Raw genomic sequence first — 26,730 nt, forward strand, 5'->3', positions numbered from 1 at the left:
AGCACTGCTAAGCTGGCTCATTAGGTCAATTCCTAAGGCATCCACAGAAACATCTGCTTACTACACTTCAGCCTATTTGTACAGTCCCCAGTATTTCATGTCCTACACTTGGTAGTCTCACTTACTAAGTACTACTTTGTTATCCTTATGTAATCTTGCATTACCTGGGGCAGCTTGAACAGTTCAAGTCTTTGTTCTGCACCTATGGCTAAGCTTAACCCTCATACCAACCCTAACCAGAACCCAACTAATGGGACACCCACCTCTCTCTGGCTCTCAGGGAGGAGTGGCAGTCCTCACCTTCCCTTGGTGGCTTTTTCACAGCCCTCCTAACACTGAGTTTCTGCTCTTTGTCTTGCACTGACACCTCACCCTGCCCGAAGCCCATGTCCAACATGAGCCTTGTCCGCAAAGGCTGTCTGCCTTGCACGAGGTCTTAGCCATTCAGTCTTCATCAATTCCCAATACCCTCAAAAAAGGAGAATTATATTTAAGCACTTCTCATGGAAGAAGCTGTCTCCACTACAACTTATTAATAGGGCTGGAGATTCCCTAACAGAAAAACAATTTAAAAACCTCTACAACTGACAAAAGTATGCATATGCAACAAATAGTAAAATGAAAAAAACCTCCCCAACTTTCCAGAATTTTTTGGTACACCTTCTTGTCTAAAACTCAGCTCCACATTATTTCTCCATAGTTATCACTAAAGCATTTTAATAGAATAGTAGATTTTTAATATTCTAGAGCAGAAATCAGGAAGAAGATGGGATCCTCTTCCACAGTTTTGATTTTAAATTTTTAAAGACTCAGTACTGTGGCCAAGGATGAAATAAAACACATGTGAGAGGAAAGAAAAGATAGAAAAGTGGAAGTTTACCACTGACTTCTAATTTAATTTAAGAAGTGATTAGGGAGAAAAAGCTGAGATATATAAATATATGTGTATATATATACACACACACACATACAAATACTCAAAGATGGAAATAGTATTTCTGTAGAATTTCAAAGATTTAAAATAAAGGAGGAATCAAAGTAATAACACATGACAGTATAAAAACTCCAAGAATATACTTAATTGCAATTCTCATTTCATAATTTAACAACAGTTCTAAATCTGCTTCTATGAATCCACAAAAGATACATTGGTAGTGAAATGAAAAGGAAAAAAAAGTATGCTTACTCTTGCATGTACTGTACTTATATACTATACCTCCAAAATGGGTTTTTTCACCACTTCTGAAAGACACAGATTGCACTGCAGGTATTTGCCTTTCTAGTGGAGCACATTAGGGTTTTAGCTCCTATTCTTTAAGGGAGTTTGAGGATTTGTCTCACAAGATTTTTCACAGTATTAGAAAAACAAATCACTAAAATCTAAATTAGAAGCTTTCCTAAAACTAATGCCAGAAAGAGTGAGCAATGATGACACATTATACTGTGATTTGCAAGGCAATGAAAGACCAGAAGTTTACAAAAATGAAGTGACTGACGTATCTGTCAACTGCAAATCCTCTGCAACAAGTGGTGAAATTGGAAGTCACTCATCAAAAGGGCACAAATCAGCAGTCAGTCTAAAAGATGAACCAACATGAAAAAATACAATTTTGTGCAGTTGGTCAGAGACCAATACAGCAAAATCAGTTAAAGTTTGATGATTAATGATGAGATTCTCAAAACTCTCTGATAAATTCAGAGTAGAAGTTCCAAAGTCACACCATTGTTCCTGGAAATCCCATATCTAAAACACTTGGTTTTGCTTTCTGTTTCTTCTTTTCCATACTACTATCCAGCCACTTTATATATCAAATTGTATACTATTAGCACAAGATTTATTTTTTTACGTGTAATTCCTAAAGAACACCATGAAAATAAAAAATCTAAACTTAAATCAAATTGGAATTGTATTTATTTCACCTCTCAAACTTTGTAACATTCACTACTACTTACATACCTGAAATACAATTCTGTTTCACAACAGCTTCTATATCTACAAATGTGGAAACCACATACAATTTTGCATTAAGAACAAAAATCTACTGCTCAATGAGCAGTCTGCAAAATAGTAACAGTTCACGGTAACTCTTTCTTTCTTACCTGACTGCCAATATTAACCCACCGCCAAGAAATTATAACACAACTCCAAAAGAAAGGGCGTAAGTTTAACATATAAAATTATATTTAATCATTTGTGCAGATGTTTGGTCTATAGATGAAAACAGTTTCAGGGTAAATACTTACATATTGCTCAAAAATGCTTCAAGGAAAATAAAAATTTATCTGAGACATGCCCTGAGCTATCTAGACTCCTTAATAGTGCAATGTTGCAGTGATGCCTGGTTTCACCCTGGCTTTTGCAAATGAAACACAGTAACTGCTCACAGAGCTCCTAAATGGCTGACACAGCACAGTATTATATGTACTATAGCAGTTCTTGTAGCTTTGCCAAGTTTCTCTCCATCCACTGGATATTGAGCTGAATTGTATCAATTGCCTCTTTTACACAACGCAGTTGAGAACTCTCCTCTGACTTTGACTCAAAAAATGACTTGACCTGCATAGCAAGAAAAAAGAAAGAAAAAGAAGATCTTAATTAAAATCAACACTAGCCAGACAAATAGGTTCAGTAGCAAAGGCTACACACATGTTGCAGAAGATCAATTTTTGAGAATTGTTTGTATCTATGCAGTAAGTAAACCTCTCAAAGGAGCTCCCAAAATGAAAGAAAAGCATTTTTCATGAATACAGCAGCCATAACTCATTCGTTTTCAATATATCATTTCACCAATAAACAGAAATTGATTTACCATATCACAAAGCCAACAGAGAGTATGCAGAGTTCTGGAAAATGAGTCCTATTCTGTGACACAGAATTGGTTGTTGCAAGCAACCCTCTTCAGCATTCTGGAACAGCCCCCACACCCAATCATCATTATACCTGTCAATGCTAACAGTTAAAGTATTATAGGTCAAACCATTAACAACTATCTCTACCAAATTATCTGAATGAAAACATTAGACTAAATCTTGAATGATTCTTGATATATTAACTTCAAGACCTTGTTAGAGAAGATGACAGAGCTTTCTAAAAGCTATTAAACAATTATTGACTGATACTCAATTTCCACTATAACTCTTTGGGATTGCTGACAGGAAAAAACAGAATAAAGCCATTTTTATGGCACATAAAAATGTATCACATTTCAGAGGTACAAAAAGCATAGCTTGTTTACAAATTCTAGACCAAAATTATATACAGATCAAATCATTATTTTGTGAGACAGTGTGTTCCAGTGCATAGGAAAACACAACAGTATAAACCAATAACTGCGTTCAACTCTGTAATGCAACTCTGTCACAGACTCAGTATATAATCTCCCAGTGTTTATGGATATATTTGCCATGTTTGGAATAGGGAAAGCAACTGATGTATATCCTCACAAAAGGGTGTCGAGGATATAAATAACATGTGAACATGTGTATTCATCATCGTTCAACTAAATGAAAACAGCATTGGCACTAGAAGATACCCCTTTCTGGTAGATTGAGCCACCAACCTCAAGCAGATGTGCCTTCGTTGCAAACTGAGAAGTTGACCAGCTAATGATATTCTGGATAGTATATGAGCCTAGGTGAAACCTGAAAGACAAACAAGTATTTTCAGCTAGGAGACACTTTAAGATGGAGTTTTGGTAAATGTATACATTCTTTTCTACTATTTCTACTTTTTTGTTTAGCAGTTGGAAATTATTAAAAGCACTTAAATTCAGTACCTTACATTACAACTACAAACCTTATTTTTCAAAAGAAATATACCGTCCTAGAAATCCAAGCCTCTAGCTCCCTATTCCCTCTAAAAATGTAACATAAGAGCAAAACCCATGGAAAATTTTCAAACTTCTATCACAAGTCAAATAGTAAAGAACTGAGGACACCATACAATGAATATCAAGATCCGTATTTGTGGTATGTATGTGTTCTAAAGCTCTACTATAATTGAACTTGCAACCACGTTTCGTTTCAAGTGAAGTAACTTTGTAATATTGGTTATGAAGGGCTTCCTAGAGCAGAAGTTTTCACTGAGGAGAAACTTTTTTAGTAATGTGAAACTGTTTAAAATCAAAGCTGGGATTTAGAAATACAGGTTTCCAGTACTGTTAGATTTTGAAGACTTGGGGGGGGTCAGCTTTCCTGCTGGGTACCCTTCAAACCCAGTTAAAGAGAACAGATTTCTGAAGCAAGTGGGATATTTTGGTTACTTGGTTTTAGGAGTGCTGTAACAATGCAGAAAAAATAAATGCTGAATTAATTCTCTGGATCATCTTCTGAATCCATCTGATCCACATAAATATCCTGCAACTGAACCAATCATCTTAGAGACAGCAACCTTTCAAGAAAAATTAAGATCAAGATTGTTTAGAATTATGCTGAGGTTCTAGGAAGCTCCAAAGTCCCATCAACAACTGGTGAGACTTCAAAACTTACGTAGCAAGTTATGTTTGTAACCTCTGATTTTAAAACATTATTTACTATTTTAATATGAATCTTTTTATATGAATGCAACTATTCATTGTCTTGTTTGAAAGAAACAAACAGGTGCTTTTGCCACTGTGAGTTTGAAGTTTCAGCCGCATCAAAAGCCTTACTTTCGTATAAGCTTTTCCCAGTTCTCTTTGACGAAGTCCCAGGCCAGCAAATACCCAGGCAAACTCTGGCTAACAGTTGCTATGATATGTGAAAGCTCCTGTGACCTGATGATTTCTCCTTCAAGACTGTTCTGCATTAGCCTAGGAGACAAAGCATATGAAAAGAGACAGGAAAAAAACTTCTATTCATATGTTCACATGGGTCTCCCAAAAGTCCTCAATTAGATGGAAAAAGTTTACATAATACATCAAGCAAGCAACTTCTGGCATCTGGAAGAAACCGATGTTACATTTTATTACAACAACTGTACTTACTCAGCTTTAATTTCCAGAAATCAGAGTGACCTTAGCTCTAAACCAAGTACCTGAATTTTCATTGGTGTTGGAAAAGATGAAGTAAATTCTAATAGTTTGTAAAAGAAAAACAATACATCAAAGAGGTAAGAGAGGGAAGCTGGATTAGCAGGAGAAGTTTGTGCTCTCTATGAAGTACTGAGATTAGTCCATAGAGGGGAACATAATGTAAAGTCAAAATGTCACCTAAAGAAAGGGAAAAAGAAAAGAAAAAAAAACCCAAGCAAAAAAATACCTCAACTTGTGGGAGACAGAGGAGTAGAAACTCCTGCAATTAAAGGAGGCTTTGATTTACAACCCTGGAAGAGACTAGGTCTGGCTTAATTGACAGAGATTTGTGGACTTTAAGCAAAAGGATTACAAACTTGTGTTCCTATCATTATAAGTAAAATTGTACACTGGGTGTTTTGGTGAAGGGTTTTAAAATATAATAGTGTGGTTTTATATAGTTTAAGTTAAGAATGTAGATGGTATAAGAGAGACATCTGTGTGTACGTGACATGAGAAGTTATTGGTCAAGACACAGCTGCATTGCAGTGAGAAGTGCCACAGGTGATAGGTCATAAATCCAAAACAAAGTGTCGTTTTAAGTATCTATTGGATTAGAAAGTTATAAATTATTATGTAACCCTAAATCTTGTGACTAGTCGCCATTACTCGGAGGTGTTGTAAAATCTCACGCCTCGACTGATGCGTTTGTTATTTTAAACAATAAATTCGTGTAATTGCATAGTCCCATCCCTTGAAGTTATCTTCCTCCGACATGTGAAAGCGCGGGAAACAGACATCAACTAGTTTTTGATTATAAAGGTATACTAATCTTTTAAGGTTCTATAGAACAGCCTGCAATTTTGTTACCCATACTGCAAAATCTAAAATTTTCTGTTACCAGTAGTACAAAGCCTTTCAGTTAAATTCTTTCCTCTTTATGCATATTCAGAATTTGGTCTTTTGTGCTTCTCTATTGCATAAGTTATTTTCAAGTAAAAAATGTCAGGTTCTTCACGTGTATAGAAGCCTGTGCAAAACATTTGGATGGATTTTCTTTAGCAATCAGAAATGTTTTCAGCAGTAGAAAAAAGACAATGCACTTTTCCAAGAAGATTGTTATCACTTGTAATTCACACAGCATACAACTTTTTGGCTTCTTCATACCAGATCAGCTTTCTGGCATCTTCTGTGCTGGCCAAGGCTTTAATCATTTTGCTTTTCTCTGCTTCAGAAACTGAAGAGGAGTACATCTTCAGGAGGAATTCCCAGCCATCATTAGACTTGGCTCCAACTGCAAATATGGCTTTCATAACATCACTAGGCAGACTACAGGGAAAAACAAAATCAACAAAACAAATAAACTAAGGGGGCACAAAAATGCTCACCTGAGAAAAGAAGAAAGAAGTCACAAAATTAAAAGATTAACCTGAAAGAGATGCCTCTCTTTCGAGCAATTTGATTCTGCAGCAATTGTTAAAGTTTGCTGGACTGAATTCATGCCAATCTAATACTTTCAGTCACTAGGAAAAAGCAAATAATTTAGTTGCATGAAAACAAAGTAAATTGTACAAAAAACCTGAGAATTTTCTATGACTCAAAACACAAATGAATCCAGTGCAGAATGAATTCTGCATGATAAAAAAGTGTGCTTTGGCTTTGCCACTAAGTAATCTTCTTTCAACATGTAGCTCAGGAAAGGCAGATGACAGCAATTTGTGGCTGGTTTTGCTGTCACACTTAATGACACTGGAGACAAAGTCTAGCGCAGTCATCCTCTCACTGTGAAACAGCAATTACTTTTACACAGGGAACAGTTAAAGACAGATTTATGTTCTTTATCAATACTAAGCAGGTGGGGTGGTGTGATGGGGGTTTTTTTTCATTGTTCTGTTTGTTGTTGGGGTATTTTTCCCCAATATAATGGTGGCAGTGTAACAGGAAAACAGATGAGTAAAAGAAGTGGAAACTCAGTTTTTGTGGTACCTTATTGTTCCGTTAGACTTCATCCACGTCTCAAACATCTCAGTGGCAGTTGTTCTACAGTTTCTTATATCATGGGTGCAGGCAAAAGCCAGCAGTGTTGACCGGAGCTCTCGTTCAGACAAGGTCCCATCATCTGTCCAGTGCTGTTGATCAATTTTATCCCCAAGCAAGTGCTCTATTCTACGCTAAAGGAGGAAAAACTTACTAGCAATAGTTAATTCCTTCCAAGAGGATTTTTTATATACAAAATTAGTTTAAAATAAGAAAAAAAAGTTGAGCTTTAGAACTGTGGAAGCTAAACATTGTCGTTTTTCATCTATTTATTCCAATTTACGCATGTTGTTTCTTAACTGTAGGAATAAGTATCACATAGCACATAAATCTGAAAGGTGGGCCAGGTTACATCTAAAATTGCACACGGAAACTTAAGACTACTCTTCAAGCCATGGCTCAGGCTGGCTTGTAAACAGCTTACAACCTCAACTAACTACAACTTCTGTATGTTTCTTTTAACTTTACCAAGTCACAGTTAATATACCTTTGTTTAACACAAAGAAACAACTTTTGTCTGTCTATAGGCTGAACACCCTTCAGTTTTGTAGTTCTGTAGCTTGCCAAAACCACAGCTGGATGCCTGATCAGCTACCGCATCTCAGCTGAAACTTTTGAACTTAAATAAAACTGCATAGACACTGCATTGCAAACCAGAGTGTGGGATGTTTATAGCAGGTATGTAACAACTTTGGGTAAATTAAAAGAGTGCTTTTTGTTTCTTATGTTTCCTTAAGCACTTGCTAATTATCCCTACCTAGCATAAAGAAAAAACACCTGCTATTTTACCTAATCATTTAATAATTTTCTTATAGACTAAATCCCTTTACTGACATTTTACAACATAAAGCAGCAAGGATCATTTTAAACCAGTGCATGAATACGGAGAAGAAGCTCCATAATAAGAAGGTAAACAGAGAAATGATAAGACATATCCTCTTCAAGAACTGAACCTACAGTATTGATTTCACTGCAAAGCCTGTAGCACTATATTGTATTAATCTATTACACAACTGGAACAGAACAGTGACAACTATCTTTGTGTTTCTATTTTTACAGAAAACAGTACAATTTTTTTCTCCTGTCTCTCTACAGAGCAATTAGATTTCCAGCCACTCTAACTTTTGAAAATAACTTTTCTATATAAGAAAAGTACATGGATTCTGTTTAATTACATATTTGTGCTAAATTGACCTGTATGGACACTTTAAGATAGCCCCAGACACCACTGTGTTCCCACTGCACCACACTCCCTACAAAACAGTTTGGGGCATATGGGTATGGTATGGAAACAGGGGAAGGAGAGGGGAAGAAGCTGATCCAAAAAATGTAGCATTTTGAAAAGAAATCATTAGAAAAAGCTGGCAAGACTGGTAACTCTCTAGAATCCCCATCCAACTTAGTGAAATTACTGAGTATGTTCAGCAGTCAACACGTAAAAAGATAATGTAACTATAAAGAACATTATAGCTAATTATTTCAAATTATAATTTATGAAAAAGTAAGACATACCATGACTCGTCCTGCCAGTTGTTGTTCACCCTTTTTGTCTAAAAGGTTGTATATAAGACTCAGCTGAAACAAAGCTTGAGTAAGTGGTGCAGTGCAGTTCTCTTTGTTAAGGTAATCAATCAACTCAAAGGCCTTTTCCAGAGACTCTCTTCCTAGACTATGGGTAAATGAAAACAAACATTAAAATGGATTACAAAATAAATGCACTCCCTGAAACAAGATCAGAACTGATGCTTTCCATTACACTAACAGAGAAATAAGACACTAAAGAAAACAGTGTCTGCCAGAAATGGAAACTATCATGTGGCTCTCTGTGATCCCAATAAATAGATGATGCTATAAAGAACAGGAAGATAACATCTAGCACCAATATGGAAGCATCAGTGAACAGTTCCAACAAAGCTATTGACTGAATTAAAATGTCTCTAATGCAGTTGTTTCTAGAAACCAAATCTCATGTCTTCTGACTTGGAAAAAACTCCAAACAAGTATTAAACCTGTTGTCCCATACAGAAGTCTTACCGTGCAAGGTTGAAGATATTGTTGATCAAATTCGCTCTGTCTTTAGGACTCAGAGCAGTGTGGTTTTTTTTCAACAGGTCAATCAGTATTTTCCAGTCTTCAGCATAGTGTACTATGTAATAGCCATTCATGTCCACATTGAATTTTATCCATTCCACCTCTTCTGGAAGTTCAATGACAGCTAGTGGACAGACAGTATGTTATCAGCAGAAACAAATATTTAACAACTGTTTGTTCAAATCAAAGTCTATGAAGTAGACTAGTTTCAGAGAGTGAATTCTTTCATGCTATTTCCCCGTATTACGAAGAAGGAAAAGCCAGTACAAAGGTTTCGAAAGGCTCAAAAATTCCAGGTTGTACTTCCTCATCCTTCTTCCTACATCTGATTGAATGAACATTATCACAGTCTGCCCCAAGCTGCATCAGTTAATTCCTCTCCTTCTGTCCAGTCCTTCTTTCAAACAGCCCCATCTACTGTTCCAAATACAGTATCTTCCTACACAATTAAATAAAATAAATATTTCAGTGGAAAGTTACTTCCTAACATTTCAACAAACCGGCAGACCAACTTTCACATTTCTTGCTCTCTAAAGACCCTGCAGTTTGAGAGATTGTGTGTATGCACTGTGATGAAAAGCATAGGCTTTTACAAATTTCAAACCTGTGCTTCTGTTCCAGTTGCTGTCATTTATTTATACATACATGCTATAGGGAACCAACTCTCTGATGATGACAACAGCAGCAGTGCTTTGCTCCAGATCTCTGTAATTACTTTGTACCTGTATGTTTTCACCTTCACATCTTACTCAAGGGTGTTCTCAGAAAAATCATGTCAACTTGCTACCAAAGTTATGAGTCACATACCTGACTTCTGATCCAGTAAATATGCATTAGTACAATGGGTAAAGTTGCACCTATTTGTAATGTAAGTGAGAGGAATATGCCACAGGTAACTGCAAAGGAAAACAAATGTTAACTGACATACTATATGCATACTATCGCTCTTGAATGGTTTGTTTTGTTTCATTTTAAGCACTTTTGTATACTAGTAATACTAGAATCACTGAATGCTAGAATAATAAAGTATAAATCTCACCTATATAATCAGGACATGATGAAAGAATAAATGCACAGCATGCACAGAAATTAATTTTTTAGTTCCACCATGCTGAGAAATGAGTAAATTTTATAGAACAGCTTGGAAGAAAAGGTTTTAGAAAAGACCTTTTAAGGTCATCTAGTTCAGCTCCCCTGCAATGAGCAGGGACATCTTCAACTAGATCATGATGCTCAGAGTCCCATTCAACCTGGCCCTGAATGTTTTCAGGGATGGGGCATTGACCACCTCCCTGGGCTACCACTGCCACTGTTTCACCACCCTTACTGTAAAAATACTATTCCTTATAGTATAGTCTAAATCTACCCTTTTTTATTTTAAAACCATTGCTCCTTGTCCTATCACTACAGGACCTGCTAAAAAGTCTGTCCCCATCTTTCTTTTAAGTACCTGAAAGAGTGCAGTGAGTTTTCCCCGGAGCCTTTTGTCCTCCAGGGCGAACAGCCCAAACTGTCTGTCTGTCCTTGTACGAGAGGTGTTCTGTCCGTCTGATCATTTTTGTGAACCTCATCCGGACTCACTCCAACAGGTCCCTGTCCTTCCTGTGCTGGGGACCCCAGAGCTGGATGCAGTGTTCCAGGTGGGGTCTTACTAGAGGGGAGCAGAGGGGCAGAATCCCCTCCCTCCCCTGCTGCCCACACTGCTTTGGATGCACCTCAAGATACAGCTGGAATTCTGGGCTGTGTGTGCACACTGCTGACTTGTGTCCAGTACCACCAGTCCCCCCAAGTCCTCCTTTGCAAGGCTGCTCTTGATCTGCTCATCCCCCAGCCTGTTGATATCAGAGGCTACCCTGACCAAGGGTCCACTGCTCAAGTTTGTCCAGATCCTTCTGGATAGCATCCCTTCCCCCAAGCACATCAACTGCACCGCTCAGCTTGGTGTCATCCACAAATTCTCTGCAGGGGCACTTGATCTCACTGTGAACGTCATTGATGAAGATCTTAAAATGCAGCAGTCCCAATATGGACCCCTGATGGACTCCACTTTTCCTAGTACTTCTTTCCCAGTTCCAGCATGCTAGGTAGCTTGTCCAAAATCATATAGACAGTAAATCTCTGGCTGCATCAGAAATTCATCCAGTACTATTTTTACCTGAGTCCAACATTGTTTTTCTGATCTTTTACAAGTTTTAACTAAAATAAAAAATGATCCAAGTACAAGACTCAGATACCAATCCATGGTATAGAAACCATAATTAATTGCATACCACAAAGACTTTCTTAAGTGAACTGCAAGCTGGAAGAATAAGTGCTAAGGAGGCTCATAATGATGATAAGGACTTGGCTATTTAGAGAAAACACAGGTCTGAGTGGGATGAAAGAAGCTGCACATATTAATCTGATTTTGACAGGGACCCCCTCTATGTATGACTCACACAGAGTGCTCTTCTTCAAAACCTTTTCATGCATGCACCAAATTTACATCAATTAGAAACAGAAATTACTTAGATTAAAAATCCTTCCCTTCCTCCCTTATCTGTCAACCCAACATTGCTTTTCTTCCTCCGCATAACCAAAATAAAACAGAGCCCTCTAAATTCCTACATTTCAAGAGACAAATTTCTTTCACAGACCTAATTTTTGCAAGATGGTGCAAAGGACTCAGTTCCTGTTAAAACTTCAAACAACTGAATAAAACCAGCAAAATCCCAGAAGAATTCACACTTTCATATTTTTGTTAGAACACTGTTGAGGGTAATAAGGTAAGTTATATTTGTAGTAAATGAAATTTTAAAATTACCAACTGCCACATCTTTGCTTCTTCAGTATTTGCATATGTACTTCCTTTTAGGTTTTGGTACAATGGATGTTGCCTCTGTTATATATTCAGTCATTTGATGTCATGCATTAGTGTCATCTTAAAATTTCAAAGCCAAGAAAGCATTGATTTGAGATTCTCTACCTTCCTCTAGCAAAGCCCAAGATGTACACTGAGTTTTGGCAGTAAGAAGCAGAAGCTCTAAAGTAGGATGCATGCATCTGTAACTTCTGTAAAACTTCTGCAACCTGCCTTTCTTCAGATTCTTGTTAAACACACAGAACTTCCTCAAATGTAGAGAAACCTTTACTTATGAGATCTGCCTTTTGGTATTGAAAGCCAACTCATGATGTCAAGCTTAAAAGCTTCAGGAAAGGATGCATGTAAGAAACTCAGATTACAAATGGTGTCACCAATTTTTACCAGTTGCTTCAGTGGAAATAGACATGGGTCTTCAGGTAGATACTAGATGTGTGAGTTTCTGTGCTGAATTCTCTATTACTACCTGCCTCCAAAGGAAACACTAAAAGGCCTGAATACAAGTGAGAAAGGTTTAAGACAGCAGCTTGCTTTTAATGGATAAAAGGTATTGAGAAGGTAATAACCTTGCATCTGATGTCCAATTTTCTGGTTCCACACGATACAAAAATTTCTCTTGTTGTACTGAAATAATCTTTCCCTTTCGGACAACAGTGACTAAAGGAAATCCTTTATGCACAATCCAAGTCTTCATCATTTTTTTTACATCTAGTGTTCCATTGGTAATCTGTAAAAACAATCATAACATAACAAGAAAATAGCAAATGGAGAACACTTAACTTTCTTCTTAAGTTACTGATTAAGTGGTAGCATGATTTTGCATCTGTAAACAATTGCTTTGACAGCAAACTTGTACATTTCATAAGCAACAATTTAGGGGAGCAAGTAGTTTTTATTTTAAGTTGAGGGAATCCTAGCCAAGCAGTAGAAAGACAAACTGGAAACATCAGGTAAGTTGAACTGATATTGTAGTAAGGGTGGAGAGACAATGTTACAGAAGAGAAAGCTACAGTAAGATCCCAAACTCTTCCCATCCTTTCTCTTTCCTTATTGGTATGCTGACATTATGCGAGTGTTTCAAGTTGAAAAATCTTTTTTAAATTCTGAAATTAATATTAGAAATCGAAGTACAGTGATGGTATTTGTACAACAAACCCACATATCCTTTATAAATTTATTTTTTCCCCCTACCACTTACCAGCCTTTGCATAGCTTTACCTTTGACTTCTAATCTTCTAATCTCTAAGGAACATCCCCTCTGAGAACAAGTACTTTATAATGGCTATGTATTACCATCTCTTTATTAGCAGAGAAAACATTTTACCCTGAAAAAGATAGTATGTCCCCCAACTTGCAAAAATGTGTTTTAGGCTGAGCTATCAGGAACATAAGGAAATTAATACATCATTATTCAAGTTACATTAACTTTTACCAACCTATACTGTGTCTTTCAATAGTTCAGAGAAGCATCTTAATGCCCACTGTTCTCTGTTCAAGCCTGTAATACGTACAGTTCACCCTTATGGGAAAATAAGATACTATTTATGTAGAGAATGACCATAAACCTTCAACAGGGGTTTCAATTTCAGGGAAGCAATTCTATATCAAACACTTCAGATTTATAGAATTTGAAGTCTGCATGTTTGGGTTTTTTTACTTTTTACATACTCCCCCAAACCACTCTGGCTAAATCCTCTTTCTCTGTCTTATTATCTCAAGCTTTAACTGGTACTACAGTGTTGCCCACTGCTGGCTACCTAAAGACTGGCAGAAAGGTTTGTGTGTAATCTGTAGACACATGAGTAACTTTGAAATTTGCTCCGCTGAAATAATTCTATTCCAATATAAAATCCCAAATCACCTGAAATAAACCAATTATTCGAAATTATTGGTTCACAGTTCATCTTCGCAAGAATTTATTGTCAATAATTTATTTTCTTGACATCTCTTCTTTGAACAGCAGCTCCTAACTTCAATGAAAACAACACAAGAAAATGATTTCATCCTTCTAGGTAATGTATACCAAAGTTTTCTTGCCATGTTGATGTTTCTTTTAATGCCCATGCATTTTCTCATCTTCACTCCAACTGTGATTAACAGGGGCCTTTTATGTTCCATTTCCACAGAGAAGGTTAAGACTTAAGAAATGATAGTGCATTTTGCCATGTGAAAAATGTATACAAAAATTTATGTTCAAAGAAAATGACACTCTCATGGTTTGAATTTTTAAACACCTTCAGCCTAGACATAATTAATGGCAGCACAAGGGAAAAAAGAGCCAGTCAATTTGCTGAATATCACAGGTTTGTTTTTACTATTACTATGCATATGGAAAACAACTGAGAAGTATACCAAGTATCTCAATACATGGTAATACTAATGAGTTAATTGTTACAAGGAAGACTCAGTGAAACAGTACATATCTAAACCAGAGAATGATCAAGAAGTCCAGACACAGTTACGACCTCTTGAAACTTTGAAAGATTTTTGTTTCTTTTCCTTTTTTGAAGGAACTTCTAACAGTCCTGGACACTGGCTAGAGTTCAAGGGCCGTAACAACGGTATCAAACAACCCAAAGATCAGATAGGAGCACAATATTTTGTGTGACCTATTCACTTACTTATAGTTCACATAATTTTAATTACTCAGACATCTACTGGGGGAAAACATTACTAAGCAAAAACTTTCTATCAGGCTCCTAGAATGGACGAACCTTTGATACCAGGGACAGGGGAAATAATCAGCCATGAAGCCTGCCTAGATTTTGCTGTCTGTCAACAGAATCTGGCTCAGAATTTGAAGGTGAAAGATCATCAGAAAGCAAAAGAAAACAAGAATTCAAGAGACAAGAAGAAAAATATTGGACAGAATGAATACCAAAGCAAAAGAAAATGGGCACAGGGACAGTACATTTCAGTAAATTCAGAACAGCAATAGAAAATCAGTGGGAAGAAAGGAGTGCAGAAAATTGACACCTTCTCAGGGAACCAAAAGGATTAAAAGCCCAAATATAAACTAATCCACTGCAATACCAAGGGGAATATGAAAGCATATGAAAGTGTAGGCTGTGTAAAAACACAAAATGGACAGCATTAACACTCACATGCAAGAAGCCCACAAACCATACCAGAGACTCAGCCACAAAATGAGGTGCAGTCAGAAATGGACAGAAGGAAAAGGAAACATTGTAAGAAGCATCAGAAAACACATAAAGAACCAGTTGGTGGGCTCCTCCACACAGAAGGGTAACTTCAGTCAGACAGTTGTTAAATACCTAATGTCAGCAGAAATTTGGTAACTATTAAATTAGCATGAAATACAAAGGGTTGTTTATCAATAAAAAAGGAAACCACAGTGAGTTTTCAGACTAGATGTTACTAAGTTTGTTGGATGGGATTTATTTAGCAAGAGTAATACAAGCAGGTGAAGCAATCCCAGAGTTGGAAACCATTACTTTTTGACTCTTACAAGATGATAACTAAGGTTCCAAACAACTGGAGAAAGGGGTCTGCTGAGTTTGCAGAAAAGGTAAAGCAAAGAGTAGGGTAATAATAATAATAATAATAAACAACAATGACAACAGCTACTCTGAGCCAGAGACAGACAAAGCAAGTAGTCTAAAGTTTTGAGGATTACTCTTTTCCTGTATTGTGGTAATAGTTAAATCCTGCACCTAGTTAGTTAAGCTCTCACATTAATTAAATGTGAGGCATTTGTGAAAGGTTGAGGAAAGTCTCTTTGGCGTTATAAAAGTCACTTTTCCACAAGAAGAATTCTCTGTCACAAGAGTCACAGACTGCTATCGGCAACAGTCAATCACTAATGGGCCAACTAGTGACTACGTTATAACTAAACAGGCAAATTTACAGCCACCTGTGACAGCTGACTCCTGTTCTTCAGAAATTTGAGTATCATAAGGTAGATGCCAAGAACCAAAATTAAATATTAAGTCAGTACCCTGCCTAGAACTTGGCTTCTGTGAGGGAACCTCACATGTATTTCAGACTTTAATATATACTATGCAATATACACAAACATTGGGAAATCTGTTCCCTTCCCTTATACAACTACCTTGACACTCCCTGAGGTACTCAGCAGCTCTTGCTTGTTAGAGTCACTGTCTCTCTTGCACATACTCACTCCCTCTTGAGCACTTCCTCCACTGCACTCTCTCCTACTCTCTTCCCCTTGTGTCCTTTTTCCCTTCAATCCTTATGCCTCTACCCCTTCCCTGCTCTCTGACCTTCAACAGCTCTTCATAGAATCACAGAATCATTGAAGTTGGAAAAGACCTCTGCAATTACCAAGTCCAACCTATAACTGAACATCGTATCAACTAAAAGATACTAGTTGCTTCTTGAACACCCCCAGGGATAACTCCACCACCTCCTTGGGCAGTCAGTTCCCATGCTTAACTGCCCTTTCAGCGAAAAAATTCTTCCTGATATCCAACCTGAACCTCCCTCAGCGCAGCTTCAGGCCACGTCCTCTCACCCTGTTGCTGGTTGCCTTGGAGAAGAGGCCAGCCCCCACCTGGCTACAACCTCCTTAGAGGGATTTTGCAGAGAGCGATAAGGTCATCCCTGAGCCTCCTTTTCTCCAGGACAAACAACCCCAGCTCCCTCAGCTGCTCTTCATAGGACTTGTGCTCTAGACCCATCACCAGCATTGTTGACCTTCTCTGGACACACTCCAGCACCTCAATGTCCTTCCTGAACTGAGGGGCTCAGAACTGGACGCAGAACTTGAGGTGTGGCCTCACCAGTGCTGAGGGGGGGACAATCACTTCCCTGGTCCTGGTGGCCACTCTATTGCTGATACAGGCCAGGATGCCACTGGCCTTCTGGGCCACCTGGGCACACTCCTGGCTCAGTCTGGTTCAGCCACTGTCCACCAGCACCCCCAGGTCCTTTTTCACTGGGCCACTTTCCAACCACTCTTCCCACAGCCTGTAGCACTACAAGGGATTGGTGTGACCCAAGTGCAGGACTCAGCACTTTGCCTCGTTGAATTTCATACCACTGGCCTTGGCCCATCAATCCAGCCTGTCCAGATCCCTCTGCAGAGCCTTCCTGCCCTTCAGCAGGTGAACATCCCTGCCCAGCTCGGTGTCCTCTAAAAATTTAATGAGGATTAACTTGATCCCTGGGTCCAGACCATCAATAAAGATACTAAACAGAACTGGCAGCACCACTGTCCTGAGGGACACCACTGGTGACCAGCCCCCAGCTGGATGTGACACCATTCACCTCTGCTCTCTGGGCCTGGCTGTGCAGGCAGTTTTTAACCCAGCAAAGATGCACCTGTCCAAGCCATGGGCTGCCAGCTTTTCCAGGAGAATGCCATGGGAGACTGTGTCAAAGGCTTTGCTGAAGGTCAGGTACACAACATCCACAGCCTTTCCCTCATCCACCAGGCGAGTCAGCTGGTCATAAAAGGCGACCAGGTTGGTCAGGCAGGACCTGTCCCTCCTAAATCTGTGCTGGCTGGGCCTGATTCCCTGGCTGTCCTGTATGTGCTGTGTAATGGTTCTAAAGATGATCTGCTCCATGACGTTCCCTGGCACTCAGGTCAGGCCAACAGGCGTGTAGTTCCCTGGACCCTTATTCCTTCCTCTGTCCTTCCTTGGTGTCTCTCCACCCTCCTTTTCCTGGCCTCTCTGACTCCCACAGCCTTGCTGACTCTGGCTCTCACTCTCTTCTGCTCAAGCCTTTGCTTTCTTGAGCCCTTCACACTCATTTTAAAATTAGACACAACCTTATGCTTCCCTTATCATTTGAGAGCTGCCTGTACAGTCTGCTTTCCTAAAATTTCAGCACACTTGTTAAAACAGAAGCTATCACAAACAAAGTCGCACTAGTCGAGAGTAACCCAAGACCTCTACGAGGCTGGATTTAGCTATTCCTTGAAAGTAAATTTTATCCTAAATTTTATTACTTTCATTCTGGTCTTAACACATGTAATTCAAGAGAAGATACATGCATACTGGATGGACATGCATGGCAGCACACACCCACTCACAGTGCTTTTTTGGGATGATACTCAATGTAGCCCTAGAAGCTTCAGGAATCTCCCTATCTGTATGAGAGAACTTTGGAATAGGATGAGCAAAAAATTCAGAGTATTTACCTGCAGTCTATTATCTTATATTTTTCATAAACAAGGAGACAAATAAAAACTTACGACACTCTTAAAGACATGGAGAAAAAAAAAGAAAATAAGAACCATGTGTTGAAGACGGATACCTCATTCATGCTGTCCCACAAGTCATCACTCTGGGCAGTTCTGTAGTTGTGATTATGCAAGTATACCTCAATGCCAGCTTGGAAAACATCCTTAGTGAGATAATGCTTCAGCATCAAAAGAAGTGAAGCTCCCTTTAGGGAGAAAAAACAAAAAAGAAAATTCATCAGTAAATTGAAGTTACAGCACTTTTTAAAGCATATGCATATTATAGCTCTTTCACAGAAGAGGAATAACTCAGAAGCTAGCAGATTTTATTCCAAATAATATTCTTCAAATAATTACCTTTACACTCAGTTGCCTTGAAAAAATATTCTTTTAATATTTCACAAACTCCAAATACAGTTACAGAAAAGGCTAATGCAGTTTGAAAATTTTTCCCACCTGCTTTGGAAAAAATATATTTTAAAGGCTCAAACTACAATTAGAAAATGGACCAGTAGAATTTGACATTTTTTCCAATTAACATAATCTGAAAAATATTGCCTTCTTACTGATATGTCTCTGCTGGATGCCATTTTTCATTACCAATACTCATCTGTATGGTACAGAACTGCACTTGTGAGTCAGTGTTTAACAGTCATATAATTTGCAGTTATATCAAAACCCTAAAAATACAGGAAAAAGATGAGATACACTTGATAGGCTGAAATTGACTGCAGAAGAACAAGTACATTTTGATGTGTTTAAATACAGCCACGTTTTGTTAAAAAAAAAAAGTAGTAACTGAGTAGTTTTAGTATCAAAAGAGCTGTGAATGTTTCTATGTCACAGCCACTAATAAGTAAATCGCCTGATGACTTGCGTACTGTAGAACTGAATGCAGATGAGCAGCCATAGATCAAGAATAGTTTAAAGGTGCACTTTATATTTTTGATGCTATTTCTAGGAAAGAAACAAGATGTAAAGGAGGAGACTTTAAAGAGACAATGCATTGTTCTCACACATTCCAAATTCAAGTTTTCAAATTTGAGTAACATCTTACCTGAAACTGAAGGCTTACCTCAAACTGCAGGAATAGCCCTCACTACAGTTTTTAATAATTTGGCCACAACTTCCTCTCCTGTATGCATCTGTACTTAACCTACAGCTCTGCTACTTTGTTTTTCCTACTGTCAGAGACTTCCATACACTCTGTTGTTGCAGGTGGATCTTGTCCCACCCATGCATGTTAGGTTTACTGACAGTCTGCAAAACAGTCAGACTAAAAGTAATATTGTACAATAATTTCTATTCCAGACAGCAAAATGTAGAGGTCACCTACTAATCTGTGTCAGCTGGCAGTACAGCAAAACAAACTATGTTATACAATTCAGTAACAGACAGCCCGTCGTTTATTAGGGACTATATTGCAAATGTCTTCTCACTTGAATCGCCAAGAACTCTAACTAAGCTATAGGGACAAGAGTAGTGGAATACAAAAACTTCATGCCTGAATGAAAAGCTATGCAATGAAATCCTTTGAAATACAGAAAGCAACCATGAAAACACTATTTCTAACAATTTGCAAAACCTCTTTTGGTCAGCTCTTAAAGGTGTAGGTTGGTACAATTCTATTCAAAATTTGCAGATACTTATTAGTAGCAATAAAGTAATAAAATCATTCTCCAAATATAATGTTATACTCACTAATTGACTGAAATGCCAATCCAATCACTTATAGAACTTTTCCACTGAAACTATAGAGAGAAGTTTCAATCAAAGACTGACAGAATTTGTATCACTATAGTTGGCTACAGACATGATTGTGCCCAATGCATAGCTTCCAAAAGCTCACCAAAAAGGGAATTACTCAAGACAACACCTCTGAAGCATGAAACAACAGCCATGCCTTTCAATAAAAGGAGAGAATCCAAATTAATTTTGCAACCAAGGTAACCTGAAAATCACGCGTCTCTGTTCTTGCAGTTGAGAAAACAGAGTCCAAAATAAATGGAAGCACATCACTACCCTAGGTCTATTTGGCATCTCAGACTATTCAAGGATGCCAGACAACATGAGTTGACCAGCTGAGACGTGCACAAAGACATCAGAGGAAACAAACCAAAACTGTCATGGGCATGGCATTCCACTGAGCAGAGGAAGATGTAGTATTTAATTATTTTCTAGCAAAAAATAGCTGTCCCCATGATTTCTAACTAGATGAAAGTACAAGACAACAACGGAAAAAAATGTCAGCTAATCCAAAATAAGCAAACGAAAGGTCTTCCTCCAACACTACCAAAATCTGGTATCTAAAGCTGAGACAATGTAAATAAAAATTTTGCAAATACAGGTATTTCTTCTCTAATACATTTTTAAGCAAGGCACTGAGAACCTTTAATAACATAAGCCTCACACACAACTCTCACTAGACATTAGGAATACTCAAGTTTCAGACAACCAGGATATTCAGTAAAATAATTTACATTTAGAAGCGAGCTTCCAGTTCAGGATATCTCTAAAATACTGGATTTTTTTTAAACCAGGGTGAGTATAAAATTGAGTGATTACTTCAATGTTTTGTTTTTACTCTTTTTTTAATCACTTGATACTGTCTACTATCAGAGGAGGAATATATGCCTAATTGGATATGTTACTTCACCTACTGGTGCCCTGGGGTGGCTGGTGAAATACATTACAAGGCACAGAGAGTTTTCAGTAACACAAGTTCCTAGTACCACAAGAATCACTTTATGTTAGGGTGACCAGCAAGGCTTCTCCCAGGATGCAGTGTTCTGTTAATCTATCCCAGTTTGGATTCCCCGGTTGGCTGTCAGCCTCTATCCCTCATCACTCCCCCAGAGCTTCCCTATTGGTCCCCGTTCCCTAGTCCTGCCTTTTCCCCGCCCCTGGATAAAACTCTTGAGTTTCAGGATCATGTTGGTATTTGCCTCTGCAACTTTCGACAGTGTAGCAGCAATAAATGCTCCTGCCAGAACACACGCAAATGCCCTTCTCGACTCTCTGCTACCAACAATAATACTGAACCCACCCCTGAGTCTGTGGGGGCATGCAGGACCCCACAGAGCAGAGCAGGGACACTATTAGTCCCCCTGCTACATCTTCATGAGTATTATACTTTGTGCTCAAGCATTCAACAAGATGGTAAGTAAGGTCACAAATACATATACATAATATTTTCCTAATTAAATGCTATGTAAATGTTTGAAAACATTATTGAGAAATCCTGCATTGTTTGAGTTGGGTGTAAATAACCTCCAAAGATTTGTCAATATGTGCCTATTCACTTGTGATTTCACACTAATATTTTCAATAGCTAATGTATCACTTCCCAAGTATTTTGAAATATTTTTAGTTACCTTGATATAAGAAAGAGCATCAAACATTTCTTCAATTTGCTCTGAAGACTGAACAGCAGAAGAGACCGGATGTGAAGAATTCAAGGAATCCTTCATCATAGCCTTGAAAATTAAATTAAGGAAATCTTCATCCTGGAAGAGAAACATTTTTAACTGTTTAGGAAGCTGAAACATACCTGTTAAGCAGAAAAGTAGAAGCTGTCTCTGCTTTGCTCCTCCATTAGTCTAGGCAGCAAAAGAACTGTCAGGGTAGCACTTATAAAAGCTACTACTTCCCTGCCACATTTTAGCAGTGGAATCTCACTTTTGAGTTTGCATCATTATAAAGACCCTTAAGCCCCTGTCTCTGGCAAGTGTGTCATTGGCACTAGATGAAAAAAAAGAGCACCTTCTAAATAAGTGTGTGTTTAATTTCACATTTATCTCACTAATGCTTTCACTTCATTTACAGTAGGCAGGGAATACAAGAATATGACTTTCATGTGCTTCAAGCATGAAGCCTAGGGAAATTATTCACTACAGTGATATTTGTGAGAATGTAAACAGCACCTTATCTAGTTATTACCAAAGGCTCTTACTTCTTTTCTTCTAGAATGAGGATATTTAATACGTTGGTACCAGAACAAGAAAACCCCAAGCACTGAAAAGAAGCTGATCATACTGGTATTTGTCCATTTCATTTCATCATGGCAAGCAAACAATTCTCTATACAGTAGAGAGTTAAAAAACAAAAAAAACCCCACCACCACGAACAAAAAACCCCCCACAAACAAACAAACAAAACCACACCACCCCTACCCTTCCCCCCGCCAACAAACAAAAAAAAAAAACACAGAAACCCTCTGTGAAATACAATAAAAATAACTGTTAAAAATATTAAGGTTATTCTTCCTGAATGGAGAAGTTCTAGGTGATATCTTTTACCAAAACACATTCTGGCACCATCAAATGATGAAATAAGATATTGGTCAAGGCAGCTTGTCAGACACCTTTTGGAATGAAGCACACATATGTTAGATGTGTCCTTGTTAAAACCGGACACTACCTTTGTGTCCTGCCCTCAGCACATACACACCCAACAAGCAGAACAGCTACATACTGTCAGTGACAATCCAACTGAACAACCAAGCTAGGCCAAATGGAAAAGTTTTGAAACATCCAGTGCTGAGAAAGAATTCTACTGGACCAGGTTAGCAACTCAAATTTCTTAATAGTAATAAGAGTGACTTAAGAATGCAAAACTAACACTTCTCCAGAATGCTGAGAACACTATCAGGCAGGAAACAGTCTGTACTAATCAGGTGTTAAATCCCATGACTAATGCAAATCACATAAACACTCCAAGAAGTTGATTTCAGGGCTCAGGTATGTCCTCTCCTTGGAGATATCTTTATCCAGAATGCAAAATTAGTCTTTCCACTACCCTCTACATTTAATTCCACTAATCCATATTTGTCTGCCTGTCATTCTCAGTGACCAGAAAGGTTTATACAGTAGCTGATATCCTTTCCTTGGAGAAGAGAGATCAAATTTGAATCCATCATGTTTTCCAGAGTCTGAAAAGCTAGGTCACTCAGTACCTGAGTGAGTTTGTAAATAATCACTACATTATTATATCAAAAAGATTCTATCCTTCAGCCATACATGTAAATGGAAGTGCCTGTGGGAGCAGTGCTTTGTATTACTAAGCATAACTCAATGCTATCAGAATCCTTTGTGGGGGACCATTTGATACTTTTCTGCCAGGTCTGCTGATCTGTGAAACCCAGACTGATACAGACACAATCAAGTACCACGATGATGGAAAGACAGGAGTTAACCTCCGGCACACTTAATAACCTAGAGCTCCTAGGTCTATTATGAAAAGTAGAAGTAGACAAACTTGTTTAACAACATGTCTGGACTTGTTCTACAAAAATTTTAAGTTATAATGTGATATATAAACATCTGCATGTTTTAACACTTGCTATTTTTCACAGAATACTTTAACCTTCACAAAACACAGTAGACTGCATGTAGATTAGTACCAAAATAAAACAAAAGAAAATTTAAAACTCACAAAAACAATGTACCATTCTCAAAACCACTTCCAATATAATAAAATGCCAAAGTGGAGATGTAGCATGATCTCAGTGGTGCCCAGAATTTCAGTATCAGTTTGTAAGTATCAATCATTTATGGGCAGCATTAAAAACAGGTTATAGTGAAGATACATAAGTGTAATTACAGAAATTACTTACTGAATGTAATTCTGGAAAAACCTCCTCCATGGCAAAGTATTCCATAAAAGTAGCAAATCCCTCATTCAGCCAGAGATCATTCCACCATTCCATAGTTACTAGATTGCCAAACCACTATGGAAGACCAAAAACATGATTATTTTCTTAGAATTAAAATCAAATGAGAAGTGCTCCATTCATTGCCTGCCTTATCTTGTGGTAAAATGAAGTTCAGTCAAAACCACAGTAAAGCCTTTGCAGGAACAACTCCTTAAGTATGTCATGAGAGTCGCAGTCTGCCTGTTGTGCTGTAGAAACCTGCAGGTTTTCTGAACAGATACAACGCACAACCCAGTCACAGTGAGGGGAAGGGTGAATTTAAGGACAGAATTGCACTTAAAAACAAACAAATGAAAAAAGAAAACAATAATCTCCCCAGACTAGTACCTGATGGGCAAGCTCATGTGCTATCACTGCAGTTACTAGCTTTTTATCCTTTACTGAAGAAGTATTATTGTCAAATAAGAGTGTGGTTTCTCGGAAGGTGATCAAGCCCCAGTTTTCCATTGCACCAGACTGAAAATCAGGAATTGCTACCAGATCTGGAAAAGATTTGAAAAAAGCTTTGAAAATAGCTAGATAAAGCAATCCTGTCTTTCAAGCCTACCTATTATATTACATAATCACTAAAAAATTCTTAATTTAAACTCTGTGGTATGGACATACTTCAAATCTCACATACAGAAGCCCCACAGATTTATAACCATGTTTCTCTAGCAGTACTATGACACAAACAACTTAAAGAGACCCTGCCTATAGATCCTGCATGAACAAAAGTAACATGGAAATGAGATGGCCTGAAATGGACACTACTGAAAAGTAGTGTCTTAGAAGAGAGTGCATTTCACTATCTTTCCAGTCAAAGTAATGCATGCAAAGGAGTCAGGCTGCAGATCTTGCAGTTGTGAACATGATTCACAGACCGAGAATTTCCGCATTACAAAGTTAAATGTACACAGAAGAATTTCTTTGGTGTTATTTATGTAAAAATATAAGCAATCTGGTTCCAAAAGCTCAAAAAACTTTCCAGCTTGGGACTCACTTAATACTTGCACTCAGCCAAACATGTAATTAGTTTTTAAAATTATTTAGTAATTTAATAATTGTAATAATACTTTTTTTAAAAATGAAGATTCCCATGCATTTTTCAGATCAGGGCTTCTTCTGTTTTTTTTTTTTTTTTTTAAGTCCTAAAGAACTTACCTAATTTTTCAAGAGGATATTTCATTAGGAAGTATTTTTGGTAAAATTCCAGAAGCTTCACTGCTGTGTCTAGGGCATACCCAACTTGGTTTACATGCTGCGGTATGGCATGGACAGATACCTAGTCCAAACAGAGAAGAGAAAATATTTTGAACCTTATAGCTACAAAAGATTTAGAATTGCAGGAGAAGCTGGCAGGAGTTCTTGAAACAGGTAAGACACATTTTTGCAAGTACATACACAAATTACAAACAGCAGTAATGAAGCCTCTCATAAACAGCTGATTTTTCTTACTAGAGCTTATAAACTAGTCAAAATACAGGGACACTGGCCTGTGTGTATGCAAGAACAATTCAAGGCTGACAACTTTAAGGAGTCTGTTCAAGAAGGGTCAACGTGAGGAATTTAAAAATCCCTCATGAGTTATTAAGTGACCCTCCCTGCACAGCTCAACTGATCTTTAGGCTATGGTAGCATGTATGGTATGATGGCAGTAGTATAATCTGCAAGAAATTCTCTCTAAACATAGTAATTGGCACAAAGCTCATCCCCATCTAAGGTATGGCCATGTTAGACACAATGTAAGAAGCATTTATAAAAATTGAGAGGTTACAATCTCCCTCTTTTCGCATTGAATTGTCTGTATCAAGAAAACAACTTCAATTAGGTTACAGGTAGATTCACATTTAGGACACCCTTTCCTACACAAACACAGAAACGCATGGAGAACCATTATCCAGTTCTATAAAAAAGAAGTCCCTCTTACTGTGCTATAAATTAGTTAAACAAATGACATTTCAAACAGATGGAAAAGGGCACCTTTTAATTTTTGAGTTTGAATGAAGCACATATAAATAAGAATCTAGTCTAGAGTTCCCGGAGTACGAAAGTATTATTAGCTGCAAATTTTAAGCTCAAAAACAAAATGTAAGAGCCTCCCAGGGTTGTCTGGTGTTGAGAAAAATTTCACTGGATTATGAACAAGAAGGAACTTTACTTCAGCTGTAAGTTATCTTAAAGCATTCATGACAATAAATTTATTCTGTGTGAAGCTCAAATTCTTTGAATCTCCCAGCCACAAATTGCTGGAAGCATTCTAAGTATGTATTTCCTGGGAAATGTATGCTTCTATGCTTCCTTCTTACGGACTTCCTTGGCCTACTAGACACTGCTGAGACTACCTTAGACCTACTAAAACTCTGGCCTTACTTGGTATTCTTATGCTTTCTCCCTTCAAGCTAGCAACTACTCTTAATAAGATTAAAATACTAATAAATTTAAACAAAAATAAATTGAAAATAATAAATTAAAGAGGAGTAAGAACTATTCTATTAAGTTAAAAAGTTTTCTGCCTCAATGAACTGACTGTATGGTTTTACCAGAGTACAGTTCAAATACAGACCTGAACAGCAGCCACATGCCAAAAAAAAACGGTGCAACAATCTGTTCTATTCAATCAGCTTTCATTAGAAATACTTGTCTAGATCAGAATTAAAGCCATGTAGTACCTTTACTTGTATATATTGGATTAAAGAGAGGGCTTCTCCTTCTACAGTGTTACTAGCACTATTCCCTCTGACTTTTTTTAGGTAGACACTTCTGACATTTCACCACAAAGGGGCAGTTTCTGCTAAAGAGTCATGAAAGTCATTTCTCATATGAAACTTCTGCACTTTCTAAAATAAGATTAAGGAGCATCTCCTAATATTACCATGTTTATTCT

General features: G+C 37.7%; 1 protein-coding gene across 1 annotated transcript in view; it reads right to left on the minus strand.

Annotated features, from left to right (window-relative positions):
• Positions 1–1,894: 1,894 nt before the first annotated feature.
• Positions 1,895–26,730, minus strand: part of LNPEP (leucyl and cystinyl aminopeptidase) — a 34,325-nt gene continuing 9,489 nt past the window's right edge. The window contains exons 5-18 of the mRNA XM_008634538.2: positions 25,008–25,128; positions 24,192–24,346; positions 23,766–23,879; positions 21,526–21,657; positions 18,226–18,357; positions 12,546–12,706; positions 9,927–10,015; positions 9,063–9,243; positions 8,541–8,697; positions 6,978–7,162; positions 6,159–6,320; positions 4,650–4,790; positions 3,561–3,642; positions 1,895–2,557 (exon numbers count right to left, since the gene is read on the minus strand). Coding sequence (XP_008632760.1) covers positions 2,426–2,557; positions 3,561–3,642; positions 4,650–4,790; positions 6,159–6,320; positions 6,978–7,162; positions 8,541–8,697; positions 9,063–9,243; positions 9,927–10,015; positions 12,546–12,706; positions 18,226–18,357; positions 21,526–21,657; positions 23,766–23,879; positions 24,192–24,346; positions 25,008–25,128 — 1,944 coding nt within the window. The 3' untranslated portion in view covers positions 1,895–2,425. The remainder of the gene's footprint in view (positions 2,558–3,560; positions 3,643–4,649; positions 4,791–6,158; positions 6,321–6,977; positions 7,163–8,540; positions 8,698–9,062; positions 9,244–9,926; positions 10,016–12,545; positions 12,707–18,225; positions 18,358–21,525; positions 21,658–23,765; positions 23,880–24,191; positions 24,347–25,007; positions 25,129–26,730) is intronic.

Source organism: Corvus brachyrhynchos, unplaced genomic scaffold, assembly GCF_000691975.1.
Source record: "Corvus brachyrhynchos isolate BGI_N302 unplaced genomic scaffold, ASM69197v1 scaffold22, whole genome shotgun sequence".
NCBI classification, from domain to species: Eukaryota; Metazoa; Chordata; class Aves; order Passeriformes; family Corvidae; genus Corvus; species Corvus brachyrhynchos.